Genomic DNA, 23,725 nt, shown 5'->3' with positions numbered 1-23,725 from the left:
AAGCAGACATCACAAGCGAGAGAGGCTGATTTCCACCATGTTACATAATCCTGGTGGTAAATGAAGATAAAAAAAAACATGGAAATGATGCTGCAAATCTTAAAATCAGAAAATGCTGCAAGTCAACAGTTCTGACAAGAGCTTTTAACACAAAACACGGACTCTGCTCTTTGTTCCACAGATGATGTCTGACCTCCTGAATGTGAGCAGTGTGTTTTTTTTTTCCACTTTCGATAAAATTTGAACTGCTATCAGCTCCTCGCGAAAGGCAGGCCAATCTAAAGACCTGTTTTTAAATCAGCCATTGGAACAGGTGAAAGTGATGAAATAAAGCCATTACTGGAGAAACCCATTAACATTTCGGTGCATAAGGAAACAGTGACAGGTCAAAAGTGAAGTCCATTAAATGGCTGTAATTGTGCAAAGGGTTGAAGTGACTCAAAGTCAGGGTGGATTTGCCATTGTTCATACTGATCCCAGCAGACACACAAAACTTAATTAACTTTCACTTTCTGAAATGCCTCCTAACGACAAAATAATCAATTGCATTTCTATATACATGGTGCAGAAAAGGGGAAGAAAGGGATTCTTGTAATTGTTATGAAATCAAGATTAATCACAGGTAGATAGGAGTGAAAATAAGATTGAGAGACTGTCATTTAACAAAGAATTAAAATATTTCAAAAAAAATTCCACGGCCAGGAAACAAAATTTGATGATAATTGGAGTTCACTGACAATGGTTGTGCAGGTGGATAAGGAAGTAAAGAAGACGAATGGCATGCTTGCTTTCATTGGTGGAGGTGTTGAGTAGGGGTGCTGCAGCTATCGAAAACTTCAGTCAAACTGCAGTTGGAGCATTGTGTGCAGTTCCGATTGTCCCATTTTAGAGAGGATATGAAAAAGTGCAGCCGAGATTTACTAGGATGCTGCTTAGATTAGAGAGCAAGAGATCTGAGGAACAATTGGATAAACATAGCTTGTCCTTCCTAGAGCATCAGAGTCTGAGAAGAGACCTGATAAAGGTGTTTAAAACTATGAGAGGCTCAGGAGAGGATGGACAGTCAGAATCTTTTACCCAGTGTAGAAATGTCCACTACTAGTGGACATACTTTTATGGCAGGAGAGAAGAATTTTAAAAGTAATATGAGGGGCAAGTTCTTTTTAAAATAAAAGGAGTGGTAAGTGCTTTGATGAGGTACTAGGTGTAGTGGTGAAAACAGGCAGTTTGATGGAGTTCACTAGATGAATATGAAGAGAATGGAGGAACATGGATGATATAAAGGAAGAGTTCATTTTATATCCTTTGTATACTTATGTAGAAATGTGATGAGATTTATACTTCAATCATCAGTTCAGACAGTGGATTCTGGATCACTATAACTTATATATTTTTTTCAAACTTGTTTCCTCAATTTCCTTCCAATTCTTTTACTAGTTGAATCACGCTTACATTTTGACAAAAACAATTACTGTAATAAATATTCCTCTCTCCAGATGCAATTGTATAGTCTTAAAGAAAAACTTTTCCACTTTCATTTGTTTGCTCACATTTCTGGATGTTTTTAGCCAAAAAGATACCAGTTTAGGGTAACCAGGACTTGTTCTTCTTTCTATATGGATACACATCTTTCAGGACCTGGTCAGTGATGGCAAGGCCAATTTTTATTGCTCATCCTTTAACATTTGGACTTGGAGGGCAGAGCTTAGTCAAGATGACACTAAACAACAACTCCTTTGCTTGCATCTTCAGAAACAGCTCTATTTCCATCTTTAATCTCTCTATTTTTCCCTTTCAGGGTTCTTTTGAAGACCCTGACCTGGAGCTACACGCTGACTTCGGTTCTTTGTGGGAATAGGACCCGCTCTCAGAGTGTCACAACTGTTATTCGACATGCCAAGGGCGCGGCCTAACAGTTCAGCTCACCTTTGGAGGCCTAGGATCTCGGGGTTCTGGAGATGGGGGGGAAGGGGGGGAAATCGGAGGTCAGCGTCACAAACCCAGTGTGTCATGGGAGTCCGAAGATCTATCGCTGTGTGCCCAGAGACCTAAGATCTTTGGGCACAGAGCTTGGAAAAAAGTGACATAATGGACTTTCAACATCGTCAACCAGCAAGTTATATGTTATATCTGCCCTCTTAAATAGAGAGGGGGGGGGAGAGAGAGAGAGGGGAGAGAGAGAGGGGGGGAGAGAGAGAGGGGGGGAGAGAGGGGGGGAGAGAGGGGGGGAGAGAGGGGGGGAGAGAGGGGGGGAGAGAGGGGGGGGAGAGAGGGGGGGGAGAGAGGGGGGGGAGAGGGGGGGGGAGAGAGGGGGGGGGAGAGAGGGGGGGGGAGAGAGGGGGGGGGAGAGAGGGGGGGGGAGAGAGGGGGGGAGAGAGAGGGGGGGAGAGAGAGGGGGGGAGAGAGAGGGGGGGAGAGAGAGGGGGGGAGAGAGAGGGGGGGGAGAGAGGGGGGGGGAGAGAGGGGGGGGGAGAGAGGGGGGGGGAGAGAGGGGGGGGGAGAGAGGGGGGGGGAGAGAGGGGGGGGGAGAGAGGGGGGGGAGAGAGGGGGGGGAGAGAGGGGGGGGGAGAGAGGGGGGGGGAGAGAGGGGGGGGGAGAGAGGGGGGGGAGAGAGGGGGGGGGAGAGAGGGGGGGGGAGAGGGGGGGGGGAGAGAGGGGGGGGGAGAGAGGGGGGGGGAGAGAGGGGGGGAGAGAGAGGGGGGGAGAGAGAGGGGGGGAGAGAGAGGGGGGGAGAGAGAGGGGGGGAGAGAGAGGGGGGGAGAGAGAGGGGGGGAGAGAGAGGGGGGGAGAGAGAGGGGGGGAGAGAGAGGGGGGGAGAGAGAGGGGGGGAGAGAGAGGGGGGGAGAGAGAGGGGGGGAGAGAGAGGGGGGGAGAGAGAGGGGGGAGAGAGAGGGGGGGAGAGAGAGGGGGGGAGAGAGAGGGGGGGAGAGAGAGGGGGGGAGAGAGAGGGGGGAGAGAGAGGGGGGGAGAGAGGGGGGGGAGAGAGGGGGGGGAGAGAGAGGGGGGGAGAGAGAGGGGGGGAGAGAGAGGGGGGAGAGAGAGGGGGGAGAGAGAGGGGGGAGAGAGAGGGGGGGAGAGAGAGGGGGGGAGAGAGAGGGGGGAGAGAGAGGGGGGGAGAGAGGGGGGGAGAGAGAGGGGGGGAGAGAGAGGGGGGGAGAGAGAGGGGGGGAGAGAGAGGGGGGGAGAGAGAGGGGGGGAGAGAGAGGGGGGGAGAGAGAGGGGGGGAGAGAGAGGGGGGGAGAGAGAGGGGGGGAGAGGGGGGGGGAGAGAGGGGGGGAGAGAGAGGGGGGGGAGAGAGGGGGGGAGAGAGAGGGGGGGAGAGAGAGGGGGGGAGAGAGAGGGGGGGAGAGAGGGGGGGAGAGAGAGGGGGGGAGAGAGAGGGGGGGAGTGAGGGGGGGAGAGAGAGGGGGGAGAGAGAGGGGGGGAGAGAGGGGGGGAGAGAGGGGGGGGAGAGAGAGGGGGGGAGAGAGAGGGGGGGAGAGAGAGGGGGGGAGAGAGGGGGGGGAGAGAGAGGGGGGGGAGAGAGGGGGGAGAGAGAGGGGGGGGAGAGAGGGGGGGAGAGAGAGGGGGGAGAGAGAGGGGGGAGAGAGAGGGGGGAGAGAGAGGGGGGGAGAGAGAGGGGGGGAGAGAGAGGGGGGGAGAGAGAGGGGGGGAGAGAGAGGGGGGGGAGAGAGGGGGGGGTGAGAGAGGGGGGGAGAGAGAGGGGGGGAGAGAGAGGGGGGGAGAGAGGGGGGGGAGAGAGAGGGGGGGAGAGAGAGGGGGGAGAGAGAGGGGGGAGAGAGAGGGGGGGAGAGAGAGGGGGGGAGAGAGAGGGGGGGAGAGAGAGGGGGGGAGAGAGAAATGGAGGGGAGGGGGAGAGAGGGAGAGTGAATGGAGGAGGGAGGGGGAGAGAGGGAGAGAGAAATGGAGGGGGAGGGGGAGAGAGGGAGAGAGAAATGGAGGGGGAGGGGGAGAGAGGGAGAGAGAAATGGAGGGGAGGGGGAGAGAGGGAGAGTGAAATGGAGGAGGGAGGGGGAGAGAGGGAGAGAGAAATGGAGGGGGAGGGGGAGAGAGGGAGAGAGAATGGAGGGGGAGGGGGAGAGAGGGAGAGAGAAATGGAGGGGGAGGGGAGAGAGGGAGAGAGAAATGGAGGGGGAGGGGGAGAGAGGGAGAGAGAAATGGAGGGGGGAGGGGGAGAGAGGGAGAGAGAAATGGAGGGGGGAGGGGGAGGGTGAGAGCGAGAGCGAGAGAGAAAGAAAAAGTACTCATGGTATGTTGAATACCAGGTGAGTAGTCTTTGGGGTACAGCATGACTGTGTCTTTGCTGTTGCTTTTGCTGCACGCTTCAGTGCTTGGTGACGGGAGCCGATGTTTTCCTTCGCAGGGGAGAAATGGAGGGGGGAGGGGGGGTTGTTGCTTGCAGCTGCTTACGCGCGGGAGACTTGAGGTTCTAACATTTAACTATCATTCATCCTTTGGGGCACTCTTCTGTTTCCCTGGGTGGTTGCGAAGAAAAAGCATTCCAGGATGTATATTGTATACACTTCTCTGACATTAAATGTACCTTTGAAATATTTAAGATAGGACTGAGACGGATTCTTGAAACACTGCTGTTCTTCGAGTGAAAGTACAAAGTACACTTTCAATGGGGTTGGTTAGGGAATGACTATGTCTATATATAGTTGCAATGAAGGAATGGTGAACTCCTTCCAAGTCAGGAAGGTGTATATTTTAAGAGGGAACATACAGGCAATTGTATTCCCATGCACGTGCTCCCCTTAACTTTTAGTGGTAGACCTTGTGGTAACTTTGGAGATCTCAAGCGAACAGCAGATGTGCATTTTATACATGGTACACTAGGATGTTAGCCATTTTATGTACAGCATCTCATTCAAATCAATTTTGTGACTACGTAATGCTTCACATTGGACAAAATGCAATCATACATTGCACCAAAGGACTTTGGATTTTACTGCAAACCCTTGCTCTGTGAAGATTTCTGTTAATAAATCTTTGTACTGTAAATGTAGAAAGAAGGAATGGGTTTCTCCATTTCACTCCTCCCCACAACTTTAGTCCATTTGATGGATCTATAAAAGGATAAAAATACATCCCATCACTATCACAATAGTAAGGAATGCAATCTATTCCAAAGTATCTGAACTGGCAACTTTCATAGCTATTGAGAGCACCAAACATCTCCAATCACAAACTAGTTTGTTTTCCAAAAGGCATTACTCTGGGGGACCCATTTCAAATTTACCTGTGGTTGAAGAATCAGAATTCATAGTAGATTGGAGATTGTTTGAAATTGACTTTGGTGGTTATGCTTCTACTGAACTACTTATTCTACATATGATCATGCACTATACTCACCCCCTCGGGAGGATAGGCCACCCAGCCCAAGTCTCCAGGCGCTGACATAGAGTCCAATAACGTAACTGTGAACAAGAGAAACAATTTTAGTTCTTCCTAGTGACAACACCATCTTTAAGTGAAGATCCCAAGTTAGTTCCCAAGGACTCACAACAGAACTAGTGTGGACAGAAGTGGACAAGGAGAAAATTCCTTTGATTTTAGCTTCAATAAACTCAAAATTATGGTTGAATATAAGCAGAATTTGCACATTTTGGGTTTCGAGTCTAGAGCACTGTTTGGATTTCCAAGTTTTTCTAAGATAAATGCAGTTCTAGTTATAGGGAGTTAAGTGACTGAGTTATCGGGAATGGCTGGAGAGGCTAGGGCTCTTTTCCTTGGAACACAAGAAGGGAGGTGATGTTATAGAAGTGTATAATATCATGAGGGGCAGAGAGGGTGGATGCACAGTCATTGGCTAAAATAGAGTGGAAAAATTTAATGGGATCTTAACCACAGAACAGTATAGCACAGGCCCTTCAACCCACAATGTTGTGCCAACCTTTTAAACCTACTCCAAGATCAATCCAACACTTCCTATCCACATAGCCCTCCATTTTTTCTTTCATCAATGTGCCTCTTAAATTTGCCTAATGTATCCGCCTCTACCACAACCAGTGGCAGAGCACTTAACACACTCACCACCTCCGTGTCACACAAGAACTACCTCTGACATCCTCCTATGCATTCCTCCATTCACCTCTTGTATTAGCAATTGCCACCTCAGGTCAAAGGTGCTTGCTGTCTTCTCCATCTTTCATCTTGTACATGTCCATCAAGTCACCTCTTATCCAAAGAGAAAGGGGTAAAGGCCCCAGCTCACTCAGCCTGTTCTCATTAATCATGTTCTCTAGTCGAGGCAGCCTCCTGGTAAATTTCCTCCGCACCCCTTCTAACGATTCCACATCCTTCCTGAAATGGAGTGAACAGAACTGAACACTCCAACTGCAGTCTAAACAGAGTTTTTTTTTTCTTTTAAGAGCAGCAACATTATCTGGTGGCTTTTGAACTCAGTCCCCCCAACTAATGAAGGCACACTTTCTGAACTGCCCTATTAACTTACACAGAAACTTTGAAAAATCTATTGATGTGGACCCCAAAATCCCTCTGTTCCTCCACACCACTAAGAATACTGTAATTACCCTTGTACTCTACTTTGAAGTTCAACCTTCCAAAGTGTATCACTTCACACTTCTCCAGATTGAACTCCATCTGCCATTTCTCAGCCCAGCTCTGCATCCTATCAATGTCCTGTTGTAACTTATGATGCCTTTCTACACAATCCACAACACTACCAACCTTCATGTCATCTGCAAACTTACTAACCCATCCTTCCACTTCCTCATCTTGTGCATTTATAAAAATAAGTTGCAACTTTTCTTATACACAGGCAATGGTGTATGTATATGAAATGAGCTGTGAGAGGAAGTGTTTGAGGCAGATCAAATAACAACATTTAAAATGACACTTGGACAGACACATGAAGAGGAAAGGTTTGAAAGGATATGAATCAAACACGGGTCAAATGGAACTAGTTTACTTGGGCACCTTGGTCATCACAAACCAGTTGTACTGAGGAGCCTGCTTTCATATTGTATGGCTCTTGCTCTTGAGTTCAAACAGTTCTTCAATTAATAAGCTCTACTAAATTTGCTGGGATGGTATATAACAACTAGATAACAAAACAGGTTTTCAACCTGATTTTGGAATTGGGGTTGCTGGATTCTGTGACTATTCGTGTGTGTTTTTTTTTAAAAACACCATAAACAAGCAGAACAAGTCATGTAATGGTGTGTTGTTCAGCAGATACACCGCACAAAATCCATTTGTAACCATACAGCCCTAAATACCATTTTCTGATAGTCACCTAGCTTCAGGCCAAACTAAACCCTTGTAAACTGTACTGGTACTGCATTAACACAAGGTAGTAAACTTAGGAAACAAATGGAGATGTTGACCCAACATTTGATTTGATCTTTAATATGAATTTCATTATCAGCAACTTATGCTCAATAGATCTGAAAAAAAAAAGAATTGGCATTTTCCATTCCAAACATTGTTGCAGGTTAAATTGCTTGGTCACAGCACTAAAACCTATTACTAGTATTAAACTGCAGATGACCAAATATTAGCCTGACTCATTAGTTAAACATGCTGGGGTCAATACTTTATTAAATCACAGCAGTCTGTCCGTGGTTGAACAAAATGCAAAACTCACATTTGAGTGGACAAAACACTGCTGTATGATAGCCAGTAGTAAAATGTATACAAAAGGAATGCACATTATGGCAATCTCCATTTAGAATGAATCTACCAACTTTAAAGTTGAACTGCTGTAAAATATAACACAAGCATAAGTTCTCCAGGGTCTTCGGCTTTAGATCAGCGCAAATCTGGATAGGACGAAAAGAAGTATTCAGACTTATTAATATATGCTGACAATACGTGATGCGAGCATCATCACACATGGTTAGATCCCTCCAACACTGAGCATGTCTATAGGAAGCCCGGTACTCAAAATTGTTAACCCAAGTACATACAAGCACAGACATGGATTTGCAATAATAAAAAGTTCAAAAACACGAGGAAGTCTGCAGATGCATGATAATCCAAAGCAACCAATGCTAGAGGAACTTAGTAGGCCTGGCAGAGACCATGGAAATGAATTAACAGTTGACCTTTCAGGCCAAGACTTTTCTTCAGGACTGTGAAGGAAGGATGAAGATGCCAGAGTAAAAAGGTGGGTGGGGTTGCGGGGGGAGGGAGAAAGAGGAAAGAGGCTAGCTGGAAGGTGATAGGTAAAGCCAGGTGCGTGGGAAAGGTAAAGCACTGAGAAAAAGCAATCTAATAGGAGAGGAGAATAGACCACAGGAGAAAAGGGACACAGGTGGAAGTAACAGGCAGGTGAGAAGAGGCAGAAAGTCAGGGTGGGAACTACAGTAAGAGGGCAGTGGTGGGGAGAGGGGTGGAATTTATTTACCGGAAGGAGAAATTGATATCCAAGCCACCAGGTTGGAGGCTACACAGACAGAATACAAGGTGTTGCTCCTCCACCCTGATGGTGGTCTCATCTTGGCACAACAGGAGGCCATAGACCAACATGTCGGAATAGGAATTGACATTAAAATGTTTGGCTACTGGGAAGTCCCACTTGTGGCAGATGGAGCGGAGGTGCTCCATGAAGCAGTCCCCGAATTTATGACAGGTCTCACTAACCTACAGGAGGCCACATCCGGGGCCCCGGACACAATAGACGACCCAAGCAGATTCGCAGGAGAAGTGCTGCCTCACCTGGAAGGGCTGCCTGGAGCCCTGAATGGAGGTGAGGGTGGAGGTGTATGGGCAGGTATTGTACTTTGGTTGCTTATAGGGATAGGTGCCGGGGGTGGTGGAGGGGTGTTAGTGAGCAGGGATGAATGGACAATAGAATCACAGAGGAAGTGATCCCTGTGTAAAGTGGGGTGGTGGGGGTGGAGGGAGGTAGAGTTTATGTTAACCATAAAAAGTCTATCTAGTCCACAGAGAATTTTGATCAAAGCATTTATCCCTTTCCAAATGATTTACTTGGCGTAAAAATGAGTTCCCTGAAAGGTCTGAGCAACAAAAGTTCTAGTACTATGAACTTTTGAGGTCAATAATAAAATAGCACGAACTATTCAAAATTTCTAGTGTTCATTTAAACCACATTTTTATGTGGTTACACCATTTGCCATTAAAATATAACAGCTAAGTGTGGTGTAATGCAATAACACTAAATTTTAGTTCAACACAAGAAAGAAGCTTTTGTTAAAATACTCCTGTGAATAACTGTTTAGTTGACACACTGCTTGGCCACACAGTGATAGATGTGTCTGAGCTGGGCACTGATACCTGGTGCAGACACACAATGGCGAGTTAGCACTTTGTACACCTGTACTTCATATCCACAGGGCTTTCATTATTCACTAAGAACGAGATGATTTCCTCCATCTAGGCTTAAACAAATTACCAGCTAGTCAGTGGTCTGACTTTCAAGAGATTACATTACTCTCACTATTTTACTGCAATAACAGCAAAGTTATGATGGAAATATTCTCACTTCCTACCAAGATAAAAGAACACATTGAATTGGAAAGGATGAAATGAGTTATACAATCCACACCATAAAGATGACATAATTCCTTCCCACCCCATTAACTTTATTCCCTTAAATTTAGCCATTCAACAAATAATTCTTACCATTGCTTTTGGAAAAGGGAATGATTTAACAGGATAAAGTAAGTGAACAGTTGTGGAAATTCATTGGAAGTTTCTGTCCCAGAATATTCCGTACAAGTGTCCCCCGCTTTTCGAACGTTCACTTTACAAAACCTCACTGTTACGAAAGACCCACATTAGTACCCTGTCTTTGCTTTCAGAAGGTGCTTTCACTGTTATGAAAAAAAAAGCAGCATGCGGGAAAATCAGCGCGCGAAACAAGGCAGCCACTCTCCCCCGGATTCGGAACTGCATTCTAGCCGGCATTGCTTAAATACGTGCCTGTGAGCAGCCATTTGCGAGATGAGTTCTAAGGTATTGGAAAAGCCTAAAAGAGCTCATAAGGGTGTTACACTTAGCGTAAAACTAGGCATAATTTAGCGTTTCGATCGTGGTGAACGAGGTAAGGACTAAGTGAGTTTGGCTTGTGGAAGCTGACGAACATGATGTTGAAGAGGTTTTGGCATCCTATGACCAAGAACTGATAGATGAAGAGCTGATGCAATTGGAAAAGGAAATGATAACAATTGAAACTGAATGCAGTAGCGAACGGACTGAAAGTGAAGTCGTCCAGGAAGTGAACATGAAGCAACTGCGTGAGATTTTCGCTGCAATGATAAAGTACGACTTTAATTTTGAAAGGGTACATAGGTTTAGGGGATTTTGCAGGATCGTTTGCGTCCTTACAAAGAAGTGTATGATAGAAAAATGCGCGAGGCTCAGCAGTCAAGCCAGCCTTCCGCATCAGCCACAGCAGACGACAAACCTTGACCTTCGACATCGAGGCAGGCAGTCAAAGGAGAAGGTGAGCTGCCTGCTCTAATGGAAACAGACGACGAGATGACACCCCAGTGTCCCACCACCCCGCGATTCGCGGAGAATGCAGCGGTAGCCGGGAGGCACACAGCACATCTTTAAGAAAAAAGTTGAAATAAACATGCTAATTAATTAGGTGCCACCTGAATACATAATTGTCGGCCCAGATCAGAGACGATGCAATCGGAAATCAGCACTGATCTGGGTCGACAACTACGTGCCGGGTGGCACCTAATTAATTAGCATGTTTATTTCAGCTTTTTTTCTTAAAGATGTGCTAGTTGCCTCTCGGCCACTGCTGTACCCCTGCATGCTTCGCGGTTCAGTATCTGTCGGCGGCCTGGAGGGTGGGGGCCACTGCACCACCCAACCTGCGACGACTCAGTCTAACACACCATCATCAGTGTGCTCGGCGCTGAACCAATTCCGGTAACTGATACTACACTGTACATACATTATTTCTACTTTATATAGGCTGTATATTTTTACATGTCATTTGGTATGATTTGGCAGCTTCATAGCTTAAGGCTACTGGAGAGCGCTTGCACCGTGTTTTTGCCAACAGCGCTTGCGTGAGATTTTCGCTACGGAGAACAGTGCAGTAATGATTATGGAAAAGTATTTCTACTTTATATAGGCTGTGTATTTATCATATCATTCCTGCTTTTACTATATGTTACTGTTATTTTAGGTTTTGTGTGTTATTTGGCATGATTTGGTAGGTTATTTTTCCGTCTGCGAACGTTCACAAATTTTTCCCATATAAACAAATGTTAATTGTTTCTTCGCTTTACGACATTTCGGCTTACAAACCGTTTCATAGGAATGCTCTACCTTCGGATGGCAGGGGAAACCTGGATTGAGAATAATAGGCTCAGCATTGACGGTGGTGTAATGAACAAACATATACACAACTCTTAAATTTACACCTCATGGCTCAATTCAAGATTTTTCCTTTGCCAGTCTTGAATTTTGAGACAGAGAAATGTGTTTGATCTACATCGTACCTAGTTGAAATATTCCACCATTTTCAACCATGCCCCTCCCACTACACTCTTCCTCAACCCTGCTAAAAAAAAATGGTAAATTATAGAAATCAGTAGTGCTAACAATGAAGTGCAAATAAATCCAACGACTGACAATGTACAGATAATGGACCAACCATATAAAATTTCTCTCTGCTGTCAGATTATCGGTAGCAAACAACTGAATAAAATTCCATGATATTCATATGAGTGATGTGCAGACGTAAACCAATGTGTTCTTCTGAAGTATTCTCAATCCTTGAACAACATTTCTTCCCTTAAAACAAAACAGCCTTCTGTGATGCTGCCTGGCCTGCTGAGTTCCTCCAGCACCTTGTGTGTGTTGCTACTGTGGATATTCACTGTCCAGTGCAGAGGGACCTTTTTGCCAAGCTCAGTTTTCTAACACAGCAGCTGATTCTTCCAGGGATTGAACAGTTGTTTTTGAATAAGTTAAACATCCAACCAATATTCATTGCTCAGCTTCTGGTCATAAGCAAGAACCGGTATTCAGTTCTTAATGTAAATTGTAAGCAATAAACAGTTAGAAGTTAAAGGACAGCTTTGCAAACAGACAGCATGGTCTGTAGACGACAGGCTATTGACCCACAGTATGGGTTTGGCTTTTCAAATAATGTTAATTGGGCCTGCATCAAGCCACTTATTTAGATCAAGGAAGCTTGCAGGCCAGACTGATACTATCACTTAGCACATCAAATAGCTGATCTATCGGGAGGATCCGGCTGAAGGAGAAGATGGCAGCGCGCCACACGTGCGCAGCTCTCAGGTGAAAAATGATGTCGTATCTGTTAAATAGGGGTCGTGGACAATTCTGATTTGATGGAGAATGGACGTGAAATCACAGAGGAACATCTGGAGAAATTTCTGAAACGCCCGTCCGCTGCTGTCGTTACTGTGTGGTCGGGAATCTTTCAGAGGGTAGGCCTCAAAATCCCCGGCCTTGCCTGCTTTTAGCGACCGAGAAGGAGGTAGAGATGCCGCTCAGTACTCGGTGTCAGACAGCTGATCAGAGTTCGAAGTTTTCTGATGACTCAGAGTCGGATTGTGGTCGGCATGGCAGGGAGAGTTTTTCTTCCTTCTCCCGTCTGCGTGAGATGTGGGACATTTCAGAAACTTTGAACTTCACTGTGCTCACGGACTTTCTTCATCAAGTTATGGAATTGTGCGCTGTTGTAACTATATGTATAATTATGTGGTTTTGTCAGTTTTTTCAGTCTTGATTTGTCTTGTGTTTTGTGACATCACACCGGAGGAAATAATGTATCATTTCTTAATGCATGCATTACTAAATGACAATAAAAGGGGACTATGTGTCTTCATAATCTTAAAAAAAATAGTTGGGATATTTGTGTACTCAAGAGTCAGCTCCAACAGTATTAATTTTGGGTGTCTGAGATCTCTGTCCCCAAAAACCTTTAGACTATCTTTGTAGAGTCCCAAAATAGTAAAAAAATGTAAGAAAGCAGTCAGGCTTGTTAAGAATGGTCAAGGAATGATAAGAATTGACATAAAAGGCTGATTTTTAATTTGGAAAACTTAGATAAGATAGGAATCCTTTGAGTTTTAAATGTCTTCTACGAACTTTATCTAAATTTAAATGAGTAACACTAAAGATAAGTGAATTGCCTTTAAACTACTTTGCTAGCGAGAAGGATCGCCTCCCGAGGAGGGTATTAGTAGCTAAACTCACTGTGGAGGATAAACAGGGAAGTGAATTACCCTTTGAAGAGTAGGAGGATACATTATAACCTCCCTTTATAACCTCCCTTATAGTTGGGCACGTGGCCAAGTGGTTAAGGCGTTCGCCTAGTGATCTGAAGGTTGCTAGTTCAAGCCTCAGTTGTGGCAGCATGTTTGTATCCTTGAGTAAGGCACTTACCCACACATTGCTCTAGTGTCTGTGCGAGGAGTGGCGCCCCACACAGATCTCTAATCTGCATCTTGTAAGGCATGACAATGCCCGATGCAGGCCTCTCAAGGTCTGGGTCGACGTTCCCTCCCTTAGTGAAGGTACCCATAGCTATCTATACCAGGTAGGGCTGAGATTTGAGTTCAGAACTTCAAATCCAATACCATCACATTTCCTAGTCACCTATTTTCTTGCTTTGTACCACCACTCACAACCTTATATATTCCAGCTCAGGACTTTTTCCTTCTTTGCAACACTATTCTGCAAGTATAATGGTCTCATTTTGCAGACAGCTTACAAAACTACTCTAGTCTTTATACTACTCCTAAACTGTGATCACCACAGTCTGCAGCCTGTAATTTCCCTTTTAAAGATATACTTCTGAACTGACTACATGATCTGGCACTTTTAAAATCTCCTGGGGGATTCAGCAAAATAACCTCTCAGGAGTGTAGGTATAGCTGGGGTGGTGATGTCGCATCAAGGTCTGATAGTGCAAGGTGAACCCATAGTTGACTCCAATACTCCAAGCATCGAGCAAGATTGAAATCGTCGAGGATAACAGCGGAAAACGAACAGGTGTTCAATGCCGTCTGCTTTCGCTTGACTGGTTTCCTTCTTTTCTTGCTGCTGCCAGGCGTGAGGTGCTGAGATCTTGGGTGCCATGCACCGAGTTGGGGAGCAGTTGTTGCCTTTCAGCTATCAGGCTTCTGGACAGGCCTCACTCAGCCCTGCACTGAACGCGCTCCTCAGCTGTGGACACACTTTTGGGGGCTCTGCACTTCACATTCCATGTTTATTTCTTCTTTACTTTTTGTGTGATTTGTCCTCTTTTTCAAATTGGATATGTGGCACTCGTGATTTTTTTTTTTTAGTGAATTCTATTACATTTCTTTGTGTTTTGGGTACCAACACAAAGAATCGCAAGGTTGTATATGGTATACATACTTCAACAATAAATTTCAACATTGAAATTTGAAGTAGCTTCTCCAAGTGTATCTGTCCACAGTGGTTTTTCAACCCACAAGTGAATATTTTCTCATATTAAACAGCATGCTATCAATGCCAGATCAATTACTGTATATCAATGCAAATAGACTGGGTAAGCTTCACTATAGCATATATAATGGACATGCCACTTACATAGAAGAGAATCTATTAGATAAAACACGTGAACATTTTAAACAAGAGCTTCTGCCTGTAAATGTTTGTATTGTTTTCTAAATTGGGCTACGCAGGTAAGCAGCCAGGGGGGGTCTAACATACAGCGCCTGACGAATTTGTTTACAAAATACAGGCAGTTAAATCTATAAACATCAGCAATTATTTTTATAGCAACACATAAAAATTGCTCAATGCAATTACAGCGCCTAGAAAATTTGGCCCCCATAACTATTTTCACATTTTACTGCCTCAATCTCCCTAATTTAAAATATATTGAAGTAGGACTTTTGAGCTAATCTACAAAATATTGTGCATCATGTGAAATGAAAAAAACCTAAATTCTGTCAACAATTTAAGAAATATTGAAAACTGAAATTGAGGCTGGAGAAAGTATTCATCCTCTTTGTAATTACTATGCTAATTGTCCTCAGATGCAATATTTTTTGTTACTTGACCAAGTCACACAATTTGTTGTACAAAATTGGAGAATCAACCGTTTTCAATGAATTCATAAGAATAAATACCCCCTACTGTCTATAAGATCCAACAATATGGTAGACTTTCATCACATCAAACCAAAATGAAGACTAAAGAGCATTCAAGACAAGTCAGGGCCAGATAATATAGGAGCACAAATCTTGGGAATGGTACAAAGACCATCTCAAAGGAACTGACATACCTTGGAGCTCAGTGCAGTCACTGAGTGGAAGAGATACCAAACCAGTCACGCCGCCTAGGTCAGGTCACCACAATAAACTTAGTCACTGGAGAAGAACGATACTTGTAGGAGAGGTTGCTGTGACACCAACAGTCACTCTGCAAAAGCTGCAGAAGTCAATGGCTGCAACTAGAGATGAAATTAATGGTTCCACAATCTCCAAAGCCTTGCACAAAAAGGGTACTCATGGAAGAGTGGCAAGGAAGAAATCCTGGCTGGAAAAAAAAGCACATCCTTGCCCAAAAAGACTTTGCAAAGCGTCACTTAGAAGGTACTATAAAGATGTGGAAGAATTTCTTGTGGTTGGCTAAGACTAAAGTGGAACTTTTTGGCCTCAATGCTTAGTAGTACGTGTGGTATAAATCTAACGGCTGCACATCAGGAAGGTACCATCATCCCGACTGTACTGTATGGTGGAGGTAGCATCATGCTATGGGATGCTTTTCAACAGCAGAGATTGAAAATCTGATCAAGATTAATGGGAAGATGAATGCTGCTAAACACAGATCCTGTATAAAAACCTGCTAGCCTCTGCCAGAAAGTTTAAACTGGAGAGGAAGTTCATCTTTCTGCACGACAACCCAAAGCACACTGCTAGAGCAACCATGGAAATTGATGTCCTTGAGTAAGTCTGTCAGAGTCCTTACCATAATCCAATCGAATATCTTTGGCTAGTCCTCAAGTTTGCTGTGCACTGCCGCTCCCCAACTAACCTGGCACAGCTTGAGGAATTTTGCAAGGACAAATGGGCAAATCTTGCTCCATCATATTGCGCAAAGCTAATAGAGACTTATCCAAAACGACTATTGACTGTAATAGCTGCAAGAGATAGTTCAACTAAATACTGAACAAAGCAGGATGAATAGTTTTGATCTGCTAACATTTCAGTTTTGAACTTTTTGTGTTTTACAATTTTTCCTGTGTTTTGTCTCTACTGTGAAAAAAGGACTATGTGATGCACAAATAAAAGTTCAGTTGAATGAATTAAAATCCCTGCTAGTAATACTCATTTATATGAACAAAGGTTTGGGGGCTGAATACTTTTCCACAGCACTGTACTAACATTCTGTGCCGTTGGCAAATGGGATACCTTTAGATGTGCAATCTGAAACAAGTTAATTAAGACTTATGGTCACATCCCAACATCTACACTTAACATTAAACCCAAGAGGTAGATGTTGACACTCGTGTAAACTGGGAATGGAGACTGGAATTTGTGCTAGAATGGCAGCACAATGATCATGGGTAAAGATCCCCTTTTCCTGGGACTGGCAATCTGCGATACCAGATTCCCTCCTACACTGTCAACACATTCTCTACTCCAGTAGTGACTCCCTTCCTTGTTCGCCCCACAAGCTGAAAATTTGAATGGCTCCTATTTCACTTCCCTACAATATTATTCTGAGCAGCATTGTTGGCTCATCTTCAAAACTGGTCACAGCACCTCAACACTTGACCAGTCTTCCTCACACACAGATGGTTGACTTCCATCTCTCCTTTTCTCCTCAATGCCAAAGCATTTCACACCTTGATTCCTTCCCTTCTGCCCACCTCCTTAGAGCTTGAAAGAAACCCGACCCAAGATTGTCCTGTCGAAGGGTCTCAGCCCGAAACGTCGACTGTACCTCTTCCTAGAGATGCTCCCCTGGCCTGCTGCGTTCACCAGCAACTTTGATGTGTGTGGCTTGAATTTCCAGCATCTGCAGATTTCCTCGTGTTTCCAAGATTGTGATGTCCCCTGTGACTTAATTTCTATCTTCTGAACCTCCCTTCTTTGCTAACCCAAACCAGCCTTTTCCAACCTTCAACTTAATGCTGGAAATACGAAGCAACACATACAAATTCCTCCGGGGAGGGGGGGGGAAGGGGGGGGAAGGGGGGGGGGAGGGGGGGGAGGGGGGGGAAGGGGGGGGAAGGGGGGGGGAGGGGGGGGGAAGGGGGGGGGAAGGGGGGGGAAGGGGGGGGAAGGGGGGGGAAGGGGGGGGGAAGGGGGGGGGAAGGGGGGGGGGAAGGGGGGGGGAAGGGGGGGGGAAGGGGGGGGGAAGGGGGGGGGAAGGGGGGGGGAAGGGGGGGGGAAGGGGGGGGGAAGGGGGGGGAAGGGGGGGGAAGGGGGGGGAAAGGGGGGGAAAGGGGGGGAAAGGGGGGGGAAGGGGGGGAAAGGGGGGGAAAGGGGGGGAAAGGGGGGGAAAGGGGGGGAAAGGGGGGGAAAGGGGGGGAAAGGGGGGGAAAGGGGGGGAAAGGGGGGGAAAGGGAGGGAAAGGGAGGGAAAGGGAGGGAAAGGGAGGGAAAGGGAGGGAAAGGGAGGGAAAGGGAGGGAAAGGGAGGAAAAGGGAGGAAAAGGGAGGAAAAGGGAGGAAAAGAGAGGAAAAGAGAGGGAGAGACTCTCTCTCTCTCAACATTCCATATTCATCCTGAAATGCAGCTAAAGCATCACCAATGTATTCGCTCCTCCTTTACAGACGTCTCTGTGGTTCCTCTGCTTATACAGTAAATATGACCTTTCAATCCCACAATCTACCTCATCACTGTATATTTCACTGCACTTTCTCTGTACCTGCTACACTATATTCTGTATTGTTTTCTTATTTACTTTATTTTAATCGGGATATAGTGCAGAAAAGGACCTTCAGGCCCTTTGAGCTGTGCCACCCAGCAACCCCGATGTAACCCTAGTCTTACTACAGGACAATTTACAATGACCAATTAACCTACCAATCAGTACATCTTTTGCCTGTGGGAGGAAAGCAAAGCACTCAGAAAACCGACACAGTCACAGGGAGAGCGTACAAACTTCTTACAGACAGCGGCGGGAATTGAACCCAGCTTGCTGGTACTGTAAAGCATTGTGTTAGCTACTACCCTACCGTGCCGAGCCTTGAAGTACTAATGTATAGCTTGAACTACCTGGATGGCATGTAAACAAATGCTTTTATCTGCATCTCCGTAGGTGACAAAAATAAACCAATAACTTACTGTATATGTTTTATCAGCAGATGATGACATCCAGACTCAAGAGATCTGCATATTACTCAGAGCAAATGTTTCCCAACTCCACCCTGCCTCAACAGCTCCACATTCCTCAACTTCCCTGCGATATCAGGTTGCTTGTCCAGCACCTAACCATGGCTTCCTCCAGCTGATAACTGGGTCATCCATGTGGATGGCATTCAGCACTGAGTGAAATAGGTTATTCAATCTAACCAGTCTTTGGACTGAGAGAGGAAACCAGAGGACCTGGGGGAAAACCCACACATTCCACGGGGAGGACATGCAAGGACTCCTTACAGAGGACGCCAGGATGAACTCTGACGACCCAAGATGTAATAGCGTCATGCTAATCACCATGCTGCCATGGCGACCGTACTGTGGATGCCAATGTAGAACACCAACCCAACAGAAATCTTAGCACACTACAGATTCAGCAATATCACAGCCTGAAAGCTTCTATAGTAGTATCTTCTATGTTATAGAGCTAATGGTTAGAAATGCTTCAACACAATTTCTTGTATTGAAGAAGTGCTATATGCTGGAGTCGAAGGGTTATTTTTTGGAGGGAGCCAAGGAAAGAGTAGGACCTACTGCAACACACAAACCGATGGAGGAACTCAGGAGGTTGAGCAGCATCAATGGAGGGAAGTGACAGTTGATTTTTTTGGCTGAAGACTGGACTGAAAGAAAGAGGAAAGACAGCCAGTACAGAATGCTGGGGGAAAGTGGTGGGGCCACACCGAGCAGGCATTAGGTGGATCCTGATGAGGGGGGCTGAAAAACAGATGGGGAAGGGAAACTGGAATTAGTGCCAGAAGCTGGGAGGTGATGGATGGAAGCAACGAAGAGCTGAAGAACAAAGGACCCATGCAAGCTCATTGAGGGGACTAAAATAATCAGCAGCTCAGGTCATCATGTGTACAAAACCCAAACCACACAAAGTCCTCTCAGATCATCCATCATGGGTTGGGAGAAAGTGGGAAGGGTGGTTGGGAAAAGAATGTGAGGTGAGCTAATTGTTGTTCCATTTCATGCCTTGTCACGCACTGGGTACATTTTTTTGCCGTTTCCTTCCCATCTGTCTTGTTTTTTTTTTAAAACGCGGCTCAACGCTCAACCCAGCATGAATGGAAATCGTGCAAGGAGCCAGACAGATTCAAACCTGGGATCATTCGCCTCGAAGTCTTGTGCTGATGCCACTACACCATCAGCAGCTAGGTGAGCCAAGGAGGGGCACAAATTGATGGTCCTCTTTAGCAAAACAGGAGTCTGCTTCTTTGTTTAACGCCCTACATCTTTCATGACTCTCATGGCAGAAAGGACAGTGTCAATGTTCTAGAAGATACCCATGCATACAAAGAATGTAACTGGGTTCAGAATTTAATCAGTGCAAGAAAATCTCAAGCTATACAGTTAAACTTTCCAGCACATATACCAATACTTCCATTAAAACAATCTGTTCTTTTCCTGGAGAGATTTCCTTTGTATTCCAATTGCCTTTTGTTTGAATATCTCCTATTTTCTGTATATCATCTTACCAATTTTTTTTTTACTTTTTTCAATTTAACACAGATTGCCTTTCTCTCTCATTTTAACTTTATTGAACAGCTACCAGCTTTAGTGAATTAAGAATGGAAAGAAAGGAAGAACCAGATGTGAAAACATTGCAAAACAGTTGAATTAAAAATTGAATAAATGAATCTTTTAAAGCTATTTTGTTTAGATTTCCAGAAGCCTTTTGTCTTACCTTTAATGTATTTTGCCTGCTGCTTTACATCAGGGGAAACATTCCTCACAGCCCATATCCAAAAGAAATTTAGATTTCCCATTAATCCCAATGTTCTGCAGTTTCTTCTAAACCTCCCATCAGATAAACATATGGAGCTCCAGGACATTAATTTAACATTTTAGTCTACATTATTCAAACTCCATATGGCCCATTGCATAATCATTCCTCCATGATCCAAATGGCAAAACAACCAAATATAAGCCCAGGGCATTGTGCACCACACTGAACAGGCTTTACATGTAGAAAAGCCTTTCCTTCAAAGGCGCTTGGAGGTTGGCAGACTGGTAGTTGACGACAAAATGGAGACAGCAAAATTAGCAAAGTGGTAAGAAGGTGTGAGGTTTACTACTGAGGGCAAAGAGCAAATTGGGGTAATACTCCACAAATATATTACTGCCAAATTTTGATGGGCAGAGTGAATGCCCCTTTAGTCAGGCAGCCTCCTGTTCAGTGATGATGAACCCCAGTTCTTTAGGAGTCACTCATACTCCGCATCAACCATTAACAAAACTTCCAGCAGAGTATCCAAGCACTTCCTGCATATTATCAGAAGCTACTGCAGACCCAGGACCTTTCATATAATAATCCAGTAAACATAGAGGTGTAACAATCATAAACACAAGAAAGTTTGCAGATGCTGAAAATCCAAAGCAACACACACAAAATGCAGGAGGAGCTCAGCAGCGTCAGGCAGCACTTGAACAAGGGTCTCGGCCCAAAACATCGACTGTTTATCCATTTGAGCTCCTCCAGCATTTTGTGTGTGTTGCTTGACATACAGAGGGCTACAGAAGATAGTTAGGGGTGCATTGAGTATCCAGTTTTCCACTGAAGTTAAAACATGCAATATAGAAAATGCAGTGATCTACCAGCCAATCTCCATGCACAAACTTTTGGGTTTTATGGTATGAAACACAAGACCTCCACTGCCACAGACACAAGAACATTTTAGTAAACTGCTTTATCATTACTATATTTACCACAGTAAAGTAAAAAAACTTGTTTGCATGCTGTCCATACAGATCAATATATTACACGTGGGCATTGAGGTAGCACATGGTAAAACAATGCAGAATATAGAGTGTCACAGTACAGAGAAAGTGCAGTGCAGGTAAACAAAATGGAGCAAGATAATAATGATGTAGATTGTGAGGTCAAGAGACCATTTTACTGCATCCAATAGTCTGGAACAGTAGGACAGAAGACATCCATGACCCTGGTGATATGTGCTTTTAGGCTTTGGTATCCTCTGCCCGATCTGCGAGGGAAAAGAGGGAATATTCAAGGTGGGGGGGATTTTTGATGACAGTCACTGTTCCAGACATCCCACCCTGCAAAAACTCATTTCAGGGAGGTAGCACCATCAATTTGTGGGAGACTTCCGGGAGAGGTGGGATGTCTGCAATAGAGTAGCTCCTTAGCAACTAACCAGCTAGTTTAAATAACGTTAGCTATGCTAATGAACGAATGACACCTGTTAAACTCACCTCAACACATCTTTTACAATCTTAACCCACAATGGGCAATAGAAAAGTCACTGTTGCAAACAGTGCAACGAGCAACACTGTCATTATTTTGACCCCTATTAGGCAGGGGTACACTTTAGTGTAGTCTGGGGTGACGTACGTTTTATATTTTTTTTGGAACACTCTGTCATGGCGTGCATGCGCGCGCTCTCTCTCTCTCGTGGTCGCTCGCGCGCTCTCAAGCTCTCTCGCTTGCTTTCTCTCTCGCTCTCTCTCCCTCTCTCGCTCCTCACTTTCTTGCTCGCTCTCACGCGCGCGCGCTCGCTCTTGCTCTTCTCTCGCTCGCTCTCAAAAAAATTGATTTCCGTGATATTCTATATAATTTGCGGGCATCAGGGAGCCACTATTAATATGCGGGAGACTCCCGGAAGTTCTGGGAGAGGTGGGATGTCTACTGTTCCAATGTAGAAACATGATGGTCAGTTTCAAAATGGCACACTCTCACAAACAACAATGTGTAAGTAATCAGTAATCTGTTTAGCAATGTTGTTTAAAGGATAAACTCAGGCAGCAGCTCCCACTCTGCAGTAAGGCCTCTGTCAGTCAGAGCCAACCATGGACATTGCATCTGAGCTGTTTAGATACGCAAGCCCGGGAATACAATATAGAGAGCAAGCTGTTGCCTATGTAGCAAGCTCCCCTGCTCCAGACACCTGATGAACACATAGGAATGGCAGAGACTGAATGCCGTGCATTCAGGGATCATTAATGGATTTTCTGGAGGCAAATTATTTAAGGCCTTATTCAGAATATCCCCTCTGATAACACAGCATTGCTTGGAAATGCAATTAAGCATCAACTTAGATTTCACCATCAAAGCACCAAGCTGGAATTTGACCTTTTAGTTTTCTCACTCAGAATCAAACGTGACAACTAAAGCTGATCCTTCAAATGTAGGGACCAGTTGTTCATCTTAAACTCTATTCTTTTGCATCCCCTCTCAAATTGCTCATTCTAGGTAAATATATTAGAAGATTACCAAGGCTCAAACAGGCATCATTGAATGTCTAGCTAAGCATTTAATCAGCCCTCTCCACCCACTATGTGTGTGTGTGAGACCTCTCAAAGTTAGAACACCTGTCCCAAATTAAAAAGCTCCCAATTACTCAAAAAGGGAATCAATGAAGACCAAACCCACTTCACGCCCTGCAAAGAAAATGCCATTTCAGTTCTATTATAAACATATTCATAAATACGTTTGAAAACTTATGGGTCAAAATGCAGGTCAAATTCATTTAGAAAACTACACCTGTTATTCAGTCCAAAGCATAGAATTTCCATTTTCCACAGCAGGATGCCCTTTAGAGGCACAAAGTCATCCAATTAGAGATAATTACTGTTGGATTAATATTTTCTATAGTGTTCATTGGGGAATGAATTGAAACTGCCTGAACTCATTTCATTTGTAATCTGTAAAGCTGCAGTTAGCAGCTGAGAAAAGAATTCAATCAATCTGAGTTCCACTCAAATTCAGTCAGTCCCAAGAAATGAAAAGATATTTCCTAACCTACTGTTGCATAGTTGCCAATATCTAATCAATAAAGTTCTGATGTTTATGTTCAATGTGAACAGAGGAACATAAATGAATTCTATTATGTACTGTTTATGGATTGGACTGTTTTCTGCAGGCTCTCCACTGTGGGTTTAAATCCCATTGTAATATTAAAAAACATCTAATCTGATGCTTGACTGTGTATGTAAGAAGTTTGTATGGTCAGAGATTCCAGATTGAATATTGCATTAAACCACTGAAGTGGACTTTAAAGCAAAATACAGAAAAGATTAGAAATCTGAAATAAGTAAAAAGATCCCTGATTGAATGATTATTAATCCAGCACATTTTCTTGTCTTCATTCTCTCTCTCTTGCCTGGTCACTGTTCTTCAACTGAAGCTATCTGATTAGTTGACAGGGCTTCTGTTGTTACAGATCTGACTCCTAACAACCGCCAGTACCTTCGGGATAGGGAGAATGCTGACTCTTGCCTGAAATACCCTTTTAAAATCAACATCCTGCCTCCCGGTTGAGGTATTTCCTTGGGTGGCGGGGTAAAAAAAGAATAAATGCTCACTTCCAGCTAATCTGTTCCAGGAAGGAGACTAGAGACTCAGCACCAATGACGGGAAATGGACAATCGACA

General features: G+C 44.7%; 1 protein-coding gene across 1 annotated transcript in view; it reads right to left on the bottom strand.

Annotated features, from left to right (window-relative positions):
* epha4b (eph receptor A4b) overlaps positions 1-23,725 on the bottom strand; it is a 386,372-nt gene that overhangs the window by 353,645 nt on the left and 9,002 nt on the right. The window contains exon 2 of the mRNA XM_072255642.1: positions 5,356-5,420. Coding sequence (XP_072111743.1) covers positions 5,356-5,420 — 65 coding nt within the window. The remainder of the gene's footprint in view (positions 1-5,355; positions 5,421-23,725) is intronic.

This window comes from Mobula birostris, chromosome 4 (assembly GCF_030028105.1).
Source record: "Mobula birostris isolate sMobBir1 chromosome 4, sMobBir1.hap1, whole genome shotgun sequence".
NCBI lineage: Eukaryota > Metazoa > Chordata > Chondrichthyes > Myliobatiformes > Myliobatidae > Mobula > Mobula birostris.
This window is presented reverse-complemented; position numbering and strand designations above follow the sequence as displayed.